This window comes from Lepisosteus platostomus, chromosome 3 (genome assembly GCF_059453375.1).
Source record: "Lepisosteus platostomus isolate fLepPlt1 chromosome 3, fLepPlt1.hap1, whole genome shotgun sequence".
In the NCBI taxonomy this organism is placed as follows: Eukaryota; Metazoa; Chordata; class Actinopteri; order Semionotiformes; family Lepisosteidae; genus Lepisosteus; species Lepisosteus platostomus.
Window position 1 is genome coordinate 24,164,900 of NC_142613.1, and position 14,968 is coordinate 24,179,867.

General features: G+C 38.5%; 1 protein-coding gene and 1 long non-coding RNA gene across 20 annotated transcripts in view; one reads left to right on the forward strand and one right to left on the reverse strand.

Annotated features, from left to right (window-relative positions):
- Positions 1–12,811, reverse strand: part of afdna (afadin, adherens junction formation factor a) — a 165,036-nt gene extending 152,225 nt beyond the window's left edge. For 9 of the 19 annotated variants that reach the window (XM_088625070.1, XM_088625069.1, XM_088625058.1 and 6 more), the window contains exon 1: positions 12,476–12,810. In XM_088625070.1, the coding sequence (XP_088481196.1) occupies positions 12,476–12,577 (102 nt within the window). In that variant the 5' untranslated portion in view covers positions 12,578–12,810. Of the gene's footprint in view, positions 1–12,475 lie in introns of all 19 variants that reach the window. The other 10 variants (XM_088625059.1, XM_088625073.1, XM_088625056.1 and 7 more) reach the window with 2 other exon arrangements.
- LOC148674679 (uncharacterized) lies at positions 12,049–12,660 on the forward strand. Its single transcript, XR_015935364.1, has 2 exons — positions 12,049–12,345; positions 12,427–12,660. It is a non-coding gene; the product is annotated as an uncharacterized LOC148674679 (long non-coding RNA).
- Positions 12,812–14,968: the final 2,157 nt, after the last annotated feature.

Sequence of the window (14,968 nt, forward strand, 5' to 3'; positions counted from 1 at the left end):
AACTGAAAGAACTAAAAAAATGTTTTTTTTAATTCTAACATAATGGTTTAGATGATAAAGGAAATAAAATGAATTGTCCTTAAAACTCAATATACCTTAAACTTTCACATATTACACATAACCTAAGTCAGAGCAGAAAACATTCTACTTGTTTTTCTTGCAGCAAATTGTAGGGAATAACCATAGGAAAATGCTGAAGATTTTAGAATGTTTTTCACTGGGAAATATTTTCATCAAGCAACAGCTGATACAAAGGCAGTCGATGTGGAAATTTAATTATTCTTCTTTGGAGTGGCTTAATGGGTACCTGAAGGACTGACTGAAAACCAGGTTGATCACATGTTCTAGATTACCCACAAATTAAACTGGGCCTTACTACATAACAGACATTTTAATTATCTTTAGTTCTGTTTCTACATATAGCCTTTAAACCTTATACAATATTCATCAGTCAGCATAACACAGAAACAAATACACAGAATAATAAAGTAAGAAGTTTTTCTCAAAGAAAAAGCAACTAACGGTTGGGTTGAATTATACATGAATGGCTACAACTCTGGAGTCACTTACCACAGGATCTCGGTTTTTTATTTCAACATGGAGACAGAACTGCAGGAGGCACAGTACCTTTCTCAAAGTGACTGAGAAGGGGCTTGTACCTGAAACACACCTGGACTCCTGAAGCAGAAAGAGGCACCAAGCCTATAGCAAAGGTATACACTGAGTGTTATGCACACACTTACATACTGTAGGAGCTGAACATCAAAACAAATTAAAACTCAAACCAGATCAACAAATAAAAGCCCTTCTCAGAGCAACTCAATCAATTTAAAAAGCAGAGAAAAAAAAGTGAAAACTCCCTGGCCCCATGCACGTGTACACCCAAATCGGATCACAAACTACAGTTAATTTGAAAGGAAGTGGTCAAGTACTTAACAGAAATTATGTAGATGTGAAGAGGTTTAGCATTTTAATATCCAGGAGCCACAGACCCATTACTCATTACTCATCTGCGGTTAATTCAACAAAAAGGCACAAAAAACATTCCAAGGATGCCACAAAAGAATGGTCATGTCCCTAAATCTGAAGTATTTGTAAAGGTAAAATATTCTGCAGATATTGAAATTATACATTGATATAATTTACAATAAATATACAAAACAAATTATACATTGCTGTTCTGGAATCTGATCAAAGTGAAGAAACTGAACCTTTTTAGTCTTGAACAGAGAAGACTAAAGGAAACCTGATTCAAGAATGCAAAATCCTCAAAAGCAATTAATCCAATGGACTACTACATAACAGAGAAACACACACAAGAAGACACAATAGAAAATGACATGGTATTATAATACCAAGAACAGGAGGCACTTATTGTGTTGGATAGTCTTGAACTAGCTAAAGAGCCAAGTTGTGGAGGCCAATACCCTGGCAAGGTACTGATACCTTCAAGAAATTGCTGGATTAGTTCCTCATCTTATTTAGATACAAGCAACCAAACAAGCCATATTGGTCTTTAGGCCTCTTGTTTATAACTTATGCTCTTGTGTGGAGGTGGGCAAGGGGAGATTAGAGCAGGTCTGAACAGCCAGCCTGTTAACCCTTAATAAACAGATAAGCACTATTGATCATACTGCTTAACACAAGATAGTTAAAAAAACAGTTAAGTGGAAAATGTTATCAGCTGTACTGAGGTTAAATAAAGAAAAAAACTATACAAATAAGTTTGTGCATCATTAATTCATAAAGAGCTTTCAGGTCATGAGCTAAGGTGTATGTATTTACACATTTCATGTGATGAGGCCTAAAACCAATGAGCAAGTCTGGTGCTTCTGCGTCGCAGTTTGCTAAGAGGAAAGGCAGTAAATGAAGTCTGATGCATGTGCAGAGAATCCCACAGTAACTACTGGTGCCTCTTTCAAGATTAATGGAGACTGACAGGTCAAGGCTCAACAAAATGCTTTGGCATTGCCTTACTCAGAGATTTGTCCTATCAGTGAATTATTTTCTTTTGCACAAAAACAAAGGAATGTTTGTGCAGCGACTGAGAGACAAGAAAGCACCTCTGCATGATGCACTGCAATAAGAATGGGGGCCACCCAACATAAGCTAGACAGCTAACAGAAGAAATAATTTCCCAAATGCTTGTATTATGTATCGTTTCAAGTACTAAAGCTTTTGTTTTACTTTTGTAAACTTCCAGCATCCATTCATCCGTCTTCAATCCATTTGTCTTCTTGAAGGTCACAGCATTTCAGCACATATAGAAAACAATTGTCAGCAGTCAAAATCAGCTCCTGTAGAAGTGGCAGTCCTGCATAGTCACATTATCAACTAGTATCTTCAAGAATGTCTCTTTTGATCAGTCAAGGCTAAAACATTCCTTGATCAAGCTTATGAAAGACACTGAAACAAATGTCCTGGTTTCTAGAAACATGGTTTCTTAACCCTAACAGGCTAAAGGTTTTCAGTGGCTTGCTGAATGAAACTACTTTTAATTCTGACACTTTTCTCCTGTTATGGGACTTCCGATTACCAGTCAGAAATGTTAATTTAATGCCTCCAATTAAGCAAACATAACTTCACAGGGTCTGCACTACAGAAGCTCACAAAAAAACTAAAATATCAAAAATACCATTATAGTAGTGGTTAGCATAGAGCTTTTTAACTTTTATTTCTACAAATGGTTATGTACATTTTCAGCTGCTATTTTTCAATGGAAGAGTCAAATTGCTCCATCAAGCACTTTTCTAAAGACAACTCATCATGCATGATCATTACAGGCAGCTCCAATGTTTACTGTAGAAAACCTGTCCTGCTTTTCTACTTGTCACGGCTACTAGACAGCAGGGCCTAATCTAGTTAATAGCTCTGTAGCACCATGAAATGGGACATCGTTTTCTACTCCTCATCACCTGGTCACGGAAAACACTGAACAGATGTGCTCTAAGTAACGTGGAATGCTCACTACTGTGTACCGAGCAGACCAGGATATAATGAGAGGCAATATGAGGCATGCACATTTTAAGCAGGAATGATTTAACAGCTCTATTTGTACCCATTTATACATGTGTTTATTTTACTGTAATAATATGAGTAAAGAACCTTGCTCAAGTGTATATAATGGTCTGCTTTCACAATATTCCAGTTCTGAGTCCAAAGCCCTGACCCCCCACACTGCTGACAAATAAAATAATTTAGCTAGGAGTAACGATCTCCACTAGGAACACAAGTTTGGCTCTATAATCCACAGATAGCTTTGTCATCAACTGACTGCAACTGGAACCCCAGAATTCTCTAAGAAACAACTCCCAAACTGAAGAGTAGTACAGAGCTCCCATGAACTCAAACTGGTTACATTTTCCATACACGGGATAGTGGCATGAAAGAGAAGAGACAGTTGGAATATATGTTTCAAAGAGACAGGTGGCTGTCCAGCAGAGAGCTGAACTCTAATGGTAAACAAAGATGAATATCAGTGCCATGGGATTATCAGTGACCAAGTCTTTAGGATATCAGGTTAATGTCTCATCAAGAGGACAGCATCTCCTACACTGCACAGTGTACCCTGTCACCATAATGGGGCACTGCATTGGAAATTTTGGTCCGGATGGAAGAGTGCCACCAACTGGTCCACCAACACCACTTACATCCGCATCCTGGCTTTGTTTGGAAGTCAGGCATCCTAGACTATGCCTTGCTTAGCTTCAGAGACTTGATAAGGCAAGGCTACAAAAAATTAAAAACATGACGGTGACAGAATAAAACCTGAAATTGACCATGAACTTACACCAGTAAAACTTGTTGTCTTCTCATTAATTAACAGGAAACTGCACCCCATTCAAATGCTAGGGTAGCTGATGCCAGAACTAGGCATTATCCCTGCTTAGGTTTACTAGAGTGAAACCCAAGAAAGGAAACCTGCACATCTGCATTCCAATCTTCTCTTTGTTGTACTGACTAGTTACCACATACGTGAAGACACGCAACTCAGGCATTTATATGGGTGCCAGCAAGAGGAAACGATTTAATTTGTGTTGTGTCACTTCAAAAAATAAAAAATGAATCGGATTTAGAGGATGATACAGAAGTGCTGAATACAAGACTTTATATGTTAAATGTTTTTTTCTAGAGAAAAAATACCCGATTAGAGAAAGCAAAAATACCATACATCCAAAATTTTAATTAAAATAAGATAGTTCTCTAACAGTTTCAACATTCAATTTAAAGAAGACACAAGGCAGGAAATGAATTTAAATCTGCTTTTGACAAAGTTCTTCAGAGGCTTTTAAATGCACAATCAGAGTTAATCCTAAAATGCCGCTAGTCCTTTCCAGATTGCAAATGGACTCAGGTCTGCGCTATTTTTCCCATTATAGGTAAAATTAACTACCGCATATATTGCTGAGGCAGCACATAAGAGTAGCACAAGCAGGACCCAAGGCAGTCTTAGAATGTGCCATCAGTACTGTTGAAAATGTTAACCTATGAACAAATTATAAAAAAACTAAACTCATAACAGGGTTTGATACTACATATTAATTTAATTCATTTAATAAAAACAGACACTTATCCAGCACACAGTGGATTGGTTTGTCTATTTAAACTTGTTAGGTAAATCTGAATATTCACATCTTGTAAAGTGTGTTACTTAACAGTTTTTTTGCTTTTGCTTTAACAGGTAAAGACTAACCCCTGAAAATGTTAACAACAGAACAGAATCACACTTGAACAAACAGTAAAAACAGTGAGGGACACATGAGAATTGGTACTTTGACAAATCCAATAACTTGCTCCGCCGCTCTGTTTCTTGTCAAGAATGAAACTCGAAAAACTGAAGCATAAAAGCTTATCAGCTCATATTCCTAGAAAAAAGATGCCTGGTGCTATAAACTGTTCCTCAGTCTCTGTAATCTATTATCTCTCACTCTGAGAGTCTAGAGGAGGGAAGGCAGTGGGTCAAACAGGCAGTGGGACCCACACTCTTGACAGTCACCTTCCAAGACGTTGTCTCATCAAACCTCTTGGTGTACCTCATGACCTCACGAGATGAGCACTACTTTTTCTGAAGACCCCAAGTTCCAGCAAGGCTATCACAGAGACAGAATAAGCACCATGCTACACAGCACCCATTATGTATGAAGAACACCCTCTCCACACTCACATACCGTCAGGTCCTCTGCATTGGAAATTGATTTTTTAACATGTAGGACTTGCAAAACACCTCAGTTCAAGAAACTATTCTCATAGCACAGCTTTATGAATAAGCCGAAAAAGCACAGAAAGTACCTACCATGCACACTACCCTGTGGAGAAGCCTAATATGAAACAGAGATGTGTTAAAGTAACACTTCAAAATAAAAGTTAAGCAGCTCCTAAATGTATGCCATGCCTTACCTAGTTTTCAATCACAAGCCTGTAGGAAACCACTTCAGAATGGAAAAGCTCACTCCTTATCTGATGTGAGGTTGATCATGTACCTAGAGTGACTGCCTTCACTTTGATGTCCAGCCAAAACCTTAAAATAAAAAGCTAAACACTTCCTACCAGATCAAATGTACATCCACAAACAGTATGACTCATTTGTCATGTTTAATGATAGACAATACACAGACACTAAAGACCTATCGGCTGTTTGGTTGTGGCTTTGAACTCTTTTTTCAGGTCAGAACTTAAAGAGAAGAATCCAGGTCCCCTCAATCACAAGCCACTATTGACTCAGAAATTTGAGGTAAAAGCTTTGTCTTATTCCAAAATCAATGCCAATTTAAAATGAAAAGTCAACACTACAGAAAATTAAAAGGCTAGCAAATCATCTGTTATTTGCCAAAACTTGGGGAAAAAATGAATAGCTGTGTTTGCCATACTAAACATCTCACTAATCTTGACCCCTTGATTGGGATGGGTGCAGGCTAGGCTGAAAAATAATTTGCACATGACTCACTTTCCCAAACTTACTGAGTCACAATGGAACTACATAGTACTTGTGTTGTCAGTAGAAGAGGTTGAGTCACTTTAACGTAAAACAAGAGAAAAAAAAGAAAGCACATACAATAGAAGTTTCTGTGCAGTGCAAACAGGTGGTCACCTCACCAGTCAGACACATTAGCCATGGCCAACTGAACCGAAGTCCACACAAAGGACAAGTGAAATCTACAACCTCAGGAAAGAGTGACCACTGATGTTAAAGCCATACAGGGCGGGCAGGCACAACATTCACTTCAGAGAGAAACAAAAGTAAGGCTTAATTAAACCGAGGATGGGGCCAAATGGTCTTCATAATTTCATATTTTAAAGTGATGGTAAATTCTATGAACTTGGAGGGGGTGGCAAAGAGGTTTTTCACTCTAGAACATAACACTAGGAAAATGCAAACCAACTTCTTGTGAATCGAGTTAAAGCCAGTGGGATCTTAGAATCCTGGTTTGCATCTGATCCAAAAATTAATGCCTAAATAACCAAGGCATCAAGACGGCTTTAAATAAAATACCTTTCAAGACTAGAGTTGGGTTAATGAACCTTCGAGCTGCAGACCTCTTGACTACATAGAGATCTCTTCAGGCTTATAGTGATGCCCAATCCAAACAGACAGTTTTTACACAGCTTTCATTTGGATTGGGTTACACATTAACATCCTCTCTCAAAATTCATTTAAAGCAACTGAAGACCGTGAAATTTGCATCCCTTTGTACAGCAAAAAAATCAGTAGAACTGATTAATTATGAGGGTAATTGGGTGATAAGAGGCAGAGGGGAAAAAAGTAGAGAACGTATAAAGAAAAAATCAGCTTGAAATATAAAATCTCAAAGGAATTTTAGAAAACTATAATAATAATAATAATAATAATAATAATAAACTTTATTTTATATAGCGCCTTTAAAGGTGGCTTCTCAAAGCGCTTTACAGGATGACAATAACAATAAATAAGAAGACTACAACAATAAATAAGAAGATTTCACACGATAGGACACAATTATAATTACAACAATAACAATAGAGGAGACCGTGGAAGGTGGTATTAAGAAGAGCAGGGGGGTGAAGAATGGAACCAGTTAAGTAAAAGCTTTTCTGAAGAAGAAGGTTTTGAGTCTGGATTTGAAGGAGTTTAGAGAAGGTGACTCTCTAATATCCTTGGGCAAAGAGTTCCAGAGCTTGGGGGCATAGCAGGAGAAGGCCCTGTCGCCCATTCAATGTAGACGGGCTTGGGGGACAGTAAGGAGGGCAGAATTTGAAGAGCGGAGGTTGCGAGGTGGGGAGTAGGGCGATAAAAGTTCAGACAGGTATTGAGGTGCCAAGCCATGTAAAACCTTATAGGTGAGTCAAAGAACTAAATTATTAGCAGCACACTGGTCCCAACACTGGTCAACATAACAGGAGACACCATGTCTATATATGTAATTACAATATGTGTCATTTTAGCTTGTTTTAGGCCTTATGTTCTCATATTCTCACGACTGACAAACTTTCAGTGAGGAGAGGTTTCAATGTCAGTGTTGACAACTAGTTGTGTAAATATTAAACATTTATCACAGGTGTCCCTCAAAAGACATGCATTAAATTATTTTCTTTAATTCACTTAAAATGCTAGATAGGAACATACCACGCCTCCACTGAGTTGTACCTGATCTCTCTTGATTGTTTTCATATTGTCATCAAGATGCCACTTGTTTCCATTGAATTTTATAGTGCCAGGACATGCCCCCTCCTTATAACCGTCTTTAAGAATGTTCACAGGAATGTACTGAAATTTGTAAAGCTGAATTTTTGCAGTAGCCCAAAATTCCATGCAGAGATACAGCATGTTGACCAGCTTAAAAACAAAACATACAATCTGGAGCTTTCTATCCTCACCTTTACATGTTATTTCATAAAAAAGTCATGTAACATATGGCTCTGGAGACATTTATCATAAGATTTTGATCTACAGTATTTCTAATTATCCTTATTCAAGACAAGCTATTGTACATGCTATTTGTTCTATAGGTTTTAAACTGTTCTTAATTGCCAATTCATCAGTTCTGTCACCTTCCTTGTTAAACCAGCCAGTGAAGACTTGCACAACTCCAGTCCGTCAGGAGACACAGACTAAGAGTTATCAACCTCTCCAAAGAGTTATATGCTTTAGATATGGGGAAGATTTGATGTATTCAAACTAATTGAATAGAATATAATTACTTAAATTAATTATACGCAAGCACTAAAGACCTCTAGGCTGTTTGTCTGTGACTTTGTACTCTTTCAGACCAGAATGTAAAAGAAGAATCTAGATGCCCTCATACACAGTCCACTATTTGGCCCAGAAGTTTGAGGTAACCATGAACTTCTCACAAGAATTACCTGATGTAGTTATGTGGAAATTTTGAACTGTTTAAACCCATTACACAAAAGAATATATATGCGTAAATTATTTAATTAGTTATTTCTTAGATTTTTATGTTTTAATGGCAGTACAGCTCCTAGTCTTTTCACAGCCTGCAATCCACAGGACCGTATTTTCCAAACAGAAAGATTAGACAAGGTGTCCACAATCCTGATCCTGGAGTCTACACACCAGTTGGTGCTTGTTCCAGTCGATTTCTCGGGTAAACAACTGAACGCTTAACTAACTGAATAAATAACAAGATTCATTTTAACTATTCAACTGTTTTCAGCATTTAAGTAAGTTGAGATTCCACAATGTAACTATCACATTTCACCAGTAAAATTAAATCCCCAACTTTTCAGTTGAAACAAAAACTTGTTAATATTCCTAACAAACAGCTTATTAGTTCAAAGACCGTTTTTAATTATATATGTAAGCTCAAGTGGAATGAAAACCAGCACAGGTGGTCCTGGAGGATTAGTACTGGGACCCCCTGGGTGAGACAGCTCTCTATCAGAACACAAAGAACCTTCCCACGTCTTTCACGCAAAAGATTATCACTATGTATCCCTAACAATAATAGAAATGGCGGACGAGGACTGTCACTTCAATATTGTTGGTTAGCCTTCAAAAATAACAAAACCCCCTCCACAGCGATAGCCAAGACAGGCAACAACTTCTAGAACAACTCTTCAACACTGCCTCTCATAGGACTCACACTGTGAAGAAGAAAACAATTAAAATGATTAACAAAAATGGTAGCCATTATCTCCTCAGTAGCTTGACCCATAAAACAAAGGTTGAGCCCTGTGAATAAGACATCATGGTTTCGAGCCTGACCACTTCACTAATGTTGAATATTCACCAAGTGGTAGCACCATGTTGGATCAGTGCCACCGGGGAATGGACTGGGATAGGTTGGCCAGGGCTCTCTTTTAGCTCCTATGGAAACAGCAACAATCTAGAACTTCCCAAGTGCTTGCATTTGTGGCAGCTTCAGTGAAGGATATTGCACTCCCCCAGCTCTGCAGAACCTCCAAGACATCACTTGACACTGTGCGTATTGTGCAAAGATGACAGGCTTGACCGGAGGGCAAACAGGAGAAGCACGTCTGAACTTCCGCACTCTCCCCAAGTGGGTAGAGGGGTCATTGCTGAGAACTTCAATAGAGACATGGTTGGCAAGTGCAGACTGTGTGGGTGTGTATAAAAAAATATTGGTGGGTGAATCTCAATCAAAGACTGCATGCATTAATGAGTAATCTTAAAGATTGCATGTATTAATAATAGGGTAATAACACTTTAGGGATCACAAGCACTGCCATTACCATGCTAGTCTTAGAGTGTTATCAGTGTTTCATGGAGAGCAAGCTGGGGTATGCAAAAAGAAATTCTTAATGCAAGAAACTGTATAAGTGATCTTATCTTATCAGGAGGTTTCACATCTCCTACTTAAATCGACACTTAACCAGCACTGGTGCAGTGCAGATACAGCAAAACAGTTTCAAAATAACCCAGAAATATGTCTACAGGTCAACATATATAACAAATGGGAATATTCCATTAAAGTACATTTGATGAGAAAAGACACCCTTTAATAAGTAAAAAAGGCAAAATATGCCTTCTGCAATCACTAGTGGTTTGAAACAAATGAAAACGAACAACAGTGACATGTCCTTGGCACTTTCCTGTCCTCACCAAGCTGACTATACAAGCCTTAACAACAGGGATTTTAAAGGAACTGTAAGTGATGTGTTCTGGTTAAATTATTTCATTATGGGGCTGAAATCTGTTCATGGAATGAAGTGCTTGAAAAAAGATACTCCCCAAAATAGCAGGGACATGGATAACTTTTGGTATAATGGAAAAACTCCACAACTGACATAAAAGTCATATACCTCATACACCTATAGAGTCCATTTTGAAAAACACACCAAAGTACACCAGTCTTGCAAATTAGTAATGGCTCTGAACACGCCCCGATTAAAATTAAATGTACCCGACATCTAAATATATACTAACAGCTAACTCAGTTTCTTAATTGATAAAATGTCATCTTAAAGTAAATAAAGCTCACAGAAAATAATCCTGCACAAGAATCTGCTGTGATCCCTTTGCAGCGATTCTCTTGGTTCTGGAAGGCCTCAGTCCACCTGCTTTTATAAGTAATTTATCATCCTTAATGCATAAAGACCTGGAAACAGAAGTAATATAGACTAATTAAGAGAACAATTGATTCAATAAAATCAATAAGAGTCCAGGGTAGAGTGAAAATCAGAAGATAAGCAGCCCTCCAGAACTAGGAATGAACATCAAACTAAATTATACATAAAATAGCATGTGGTCTCCCATTACCACTGTCTTCTACATTTACACACATCTTCGTTCCCCAAATTTCAGTTCCTGACTGTGACCCCCTAATGTAATTGAATAACTTTAAGCTGTTCGTTCTACTTTTTTATTCATTATATTGATATGAGAGCAAATATACTCAAAGGGCCTAAAATTGTGTGTCCATTCATTAGTTTAAACCACATAAAAGATATTAAACAGAATACAAGCATACTGCTGCTTTTGGAAAGCAAATTAAGTTACTTCCAAGAACAATGCGCCTTTGCAAAAAGTTTATAACTGCATTTTTTGACTCATTAAACCACATACTGTACTTGTAATTACTGTTTGCGGGTAATTCGTTGAAATATCTCTTCAAATAACCCTGAATCTAAACAATCAATTACAAAGACGGATTTGAAACGTATCTCCGAATTCGATAAATTGTATATAAAAAGATACTACTGTATATTTTTTTCGTTTTCACTTTAAAAGCGTCCATTCCATTAGGAAAACAGACAACACACGCCCCAAGGAACACCGTATATGCATTGGTTTCTTGTGAGTGGTAAAGAATAACATCAAATGAAGCGATAATTACCGCAAAAAGAGTTTGGGAAGAACATTTGACATTGCTACATAATACCGCATGAAGCAGTTACCTGCGACTTTTCAAATCGACTACAACTGAATTACAATCCTCCGTAGTAACTGCAGAGAACTGCCTCACAAATCGAATAACAAAAGCAGCCCCCAGAGAGGGTCAGAGCTGAGCAGTTACACAAAGCAAGCTGCACGTCTTCCTGCTGAATAATCTGACGGACCCCCACCCCCATTTCTTTAATTGATGCGCGCCTAAATGGCATCTCACACATACCCAGGACCTAAACCTAGTATAAGGCAATACTGGACATTTAGGTCTCGATGTTTTAAGCACCGCAGGCACATACACAAGAGTCCGAAACTATATATAGCCAATGTCGCCAACTGGTTAACAGTTAGTGGCGACCCTTTATGGCACTGTCCATCAGCAGTAAACACATCAGAGCACCACAGCCAGTGCCACCTTTTTCTCAGCGGTTTTAGGACAGACTTTGCAAACCTGTCAGCATACAACATCCCCTGGTCGTACCAAGAGCAGCCGATATGTTTACTTTAGTTCCAATCTTGGTAGCCTCGTTAACTTTTTAAAAAGAAAAAAAAATATGGGAGAGAAACGTGTCACATTCTTTAAAGCCAAAGCACCAAATTCTCCTCCCCTTGAGGCTTGGAAAAAAAACCCCAGAAACTAGACGCTCAAACAGAACAGCGCACCAGAATTTTGTCAGTTCCCAGGCTTGGTGGGTACGGTCGGCTTTTTGTGCACTGCCCCGCAAGAACTAGGCGTTTAAGGGCAACGGGTTGGTCAATAAATGGTTAAATGTAAACACTGACACACTGGATTGCAACGTCCTCAAATCCAAACAGGCAGATAACGACCGTGATTGTAGTAACCTAGAAGCGAGAGCTTGTATAATAATCTCCGCAGTTACATGCACTTGTTCGGTGCTGGTGCTCCCGTGCCTGAGCTGGGGCTAACAAAAATAAATTAATAAATCATCTCCCTGGACTACCTATGATTTTTACGACATCACGCAATTTACGAACTACAGGTATTAGACTGATCGTCGCAATCCGTCAGTCGGCCTCTCTTTATCTCACACCCTATCCCAATTTAATCCTTCTGCCCGCAGGGATTTATCCCGATGAGGCCTGCGACTCCCGCCAGGTCCGGGGACTCACCTCGGTGGGCTGGCTGATCTCGAACAGGTCGAGCCGGTTGGCGTTCCAGTGGTTAATGATGTCGGCGAGTTTCCGCCGCTCCTCCTCCCGGCTCCCCGACATTCTCAATCCCGAATGATACTCTTACGGGGGAGAAAATTCACTTCCTTTGTCCACAATAAAATTCCCCGTCTGATTACTGCAAAGGAGTTACAGTGTACGCACAAAATTCGGGTTTCTGAAGCAGATGAGTGTAGGTCTCCTCCACACCTCTCGCTCTGCACCGCTCCTTCTATTTCCGTGTTTCCTTCTCCGTCTACGTTTCTCTTATCTCTCTACCTCCCTCCCTCTCTCTCCCTGGGAAGAGTTACGTCTGGCTCTGTGCGCGCCCCCGCCACCCCCCATCTTTACAATGTTACATGAACGCGCGTCGTGATGTGTGTCCATCTAGCGGGACTACGCTTTTCACAAATGATAAATTATGTAGGGAACGCGCACTATCAGAAATGCACTGCTTAGGGTCGTTTTGTCCTTTCTAGAAACGAATTCAGACCATGTTATAGTTTAAACCTTCTTTTGATTTATTATTTTCAATAAGATATTTTTACAAGAGGGACAATAATAAATACTTTGCTGATTTATTTTTAAAACTTGATTTTGATCACTAAATACAGGAAGGAACGTTCAATAGATCAATGTAAAATTTCTTAACCACGTATTAGATCGCAAATAACCGATATATTCTCATCAAATTTTAAGATTATTTACACAAATCACTCCTATTTTGCCTGGATTGCTTTGAACACAATATTGAAGGTATCAGTATTAGCTCAAAACAGTGTAGCTTTCTTTAAGGTGAGCCTCACAAAAAAAAAAACAACAAACCTCACATTATTTAGATTGTGCTACATCATGCAGAGTGAGAAATTTTCAAATTCCTGTTTCCTTTCATGTGCAATGCAACAATGCTAAGCGGATTGTAACCTATCTGTTATTCCAAGGCATGTGGTTTAGAATAAGATTAGAAAATTATTATTGTGTGAAAATCGTGAAAAGCATCTAACCATCTTCTGGCCACTTTATCTAATACAAGGTCATAGGGGAGCTGGAGTGTATTCTGGCAAGAAATGGGTAGAAGATAGGATACACCCTGGCCAGGACACCAGTCCCTCACAGGGGACACACAGCCACTCACACCTATGGCCAGAGGAACCCAGAGCAAACACACATGAACACAAGAGGAACATGCAATCTCCACATAGGCACCACCCCACATCTGGAACTGAACCCACACCCACAGTGCTGCAAAGCAGCAATGCTAACCACTGTGCCATCCTCCTGTTAAATATAATGAAATAAAGTAATTTTCATTATTAAATTACAAATTGTTGGTATAGGACACTAGAAAAATCTATAATAATATTTTTTGTACACACACCAATGATTTTATATGGACAATACAGGAGGAAATCTGAGCCTTTAAAATGCAAACATGTTTAGCAGGAAGTGTTAAAATCAACTAGTCTGTATCTAGTCCATGGAGGTTCTAGTTTTTACAGCTTCTGAATGGGAAATCGCAGAGAGCAATGTTCAGAAAAAAAAGTTTGCACCAATTCTAATTAACCCCACCTCACCTCTTTCTCTTATGGAAATTTCTTCACCAGGTAAGCATGCATTATCTTTTCACATTGATTCTGTGCAGTGTCATCATGCTCACTGATGTTCACAGCATGGTTTTGGTGGGAAGGTCAGAGGAGTAGGTAAACCAAAACTAAGGCAAATGTAATCTCCTGTTATTAGATGCAAGTTTAAAAGCATTTTTTAGTTTGATATAAAAGAAAATGGAACACCTCATTTAAGATATTTTATACTTTTAAGTTGAGGAAAATCAATGCTCTTTTATTATTTCTGAAAGTACAATTTTATTCCAGGCTGGTATGAGTCTTTCCTATTCTACAAATGGTATAATTAATTATTGTTTACACGTTTACTTGATTCTATATAATCCTTGAGATCCTTGGAACAGTTTCAAAAATAATTTAAATGTACAAAAATATTGTATGGTTTCTATATGAAGACATTTGCCATGAATGTTTTCTACATAAAGGAGGCTGGTTGAATGGTTGTATAACAGCTCTGAAGAATTTATTTTTATGAGTTCCACACCATTCATCCATTTTCTAATCTCTTCTTCCAGTCCGGTGTTGCGGAGTAGCCTAACACAAAGAGGACAAGAGCAAGAAGATTGCAGCTGATGCTGACAAACTGGTTAATAAGTCACCTAGTGGGCGCTTTTATCTTAAAGAGATGAAACGATGACAAGGAAGTGAACTATGCGTTAATATACTCATGTTGTTATAATAAGTGTATTAAAAGTCCAACCATCCATTTTCTAACCGCTTCTCCAATTCAGGGTCATGGGGGAGCTGTAGCCTATCCCAGCAAGCAACGGGTGCAAGGCAGAATATACCCACACCAGTCCATTACAGGGCAGAAAGACATAAACACAGACAC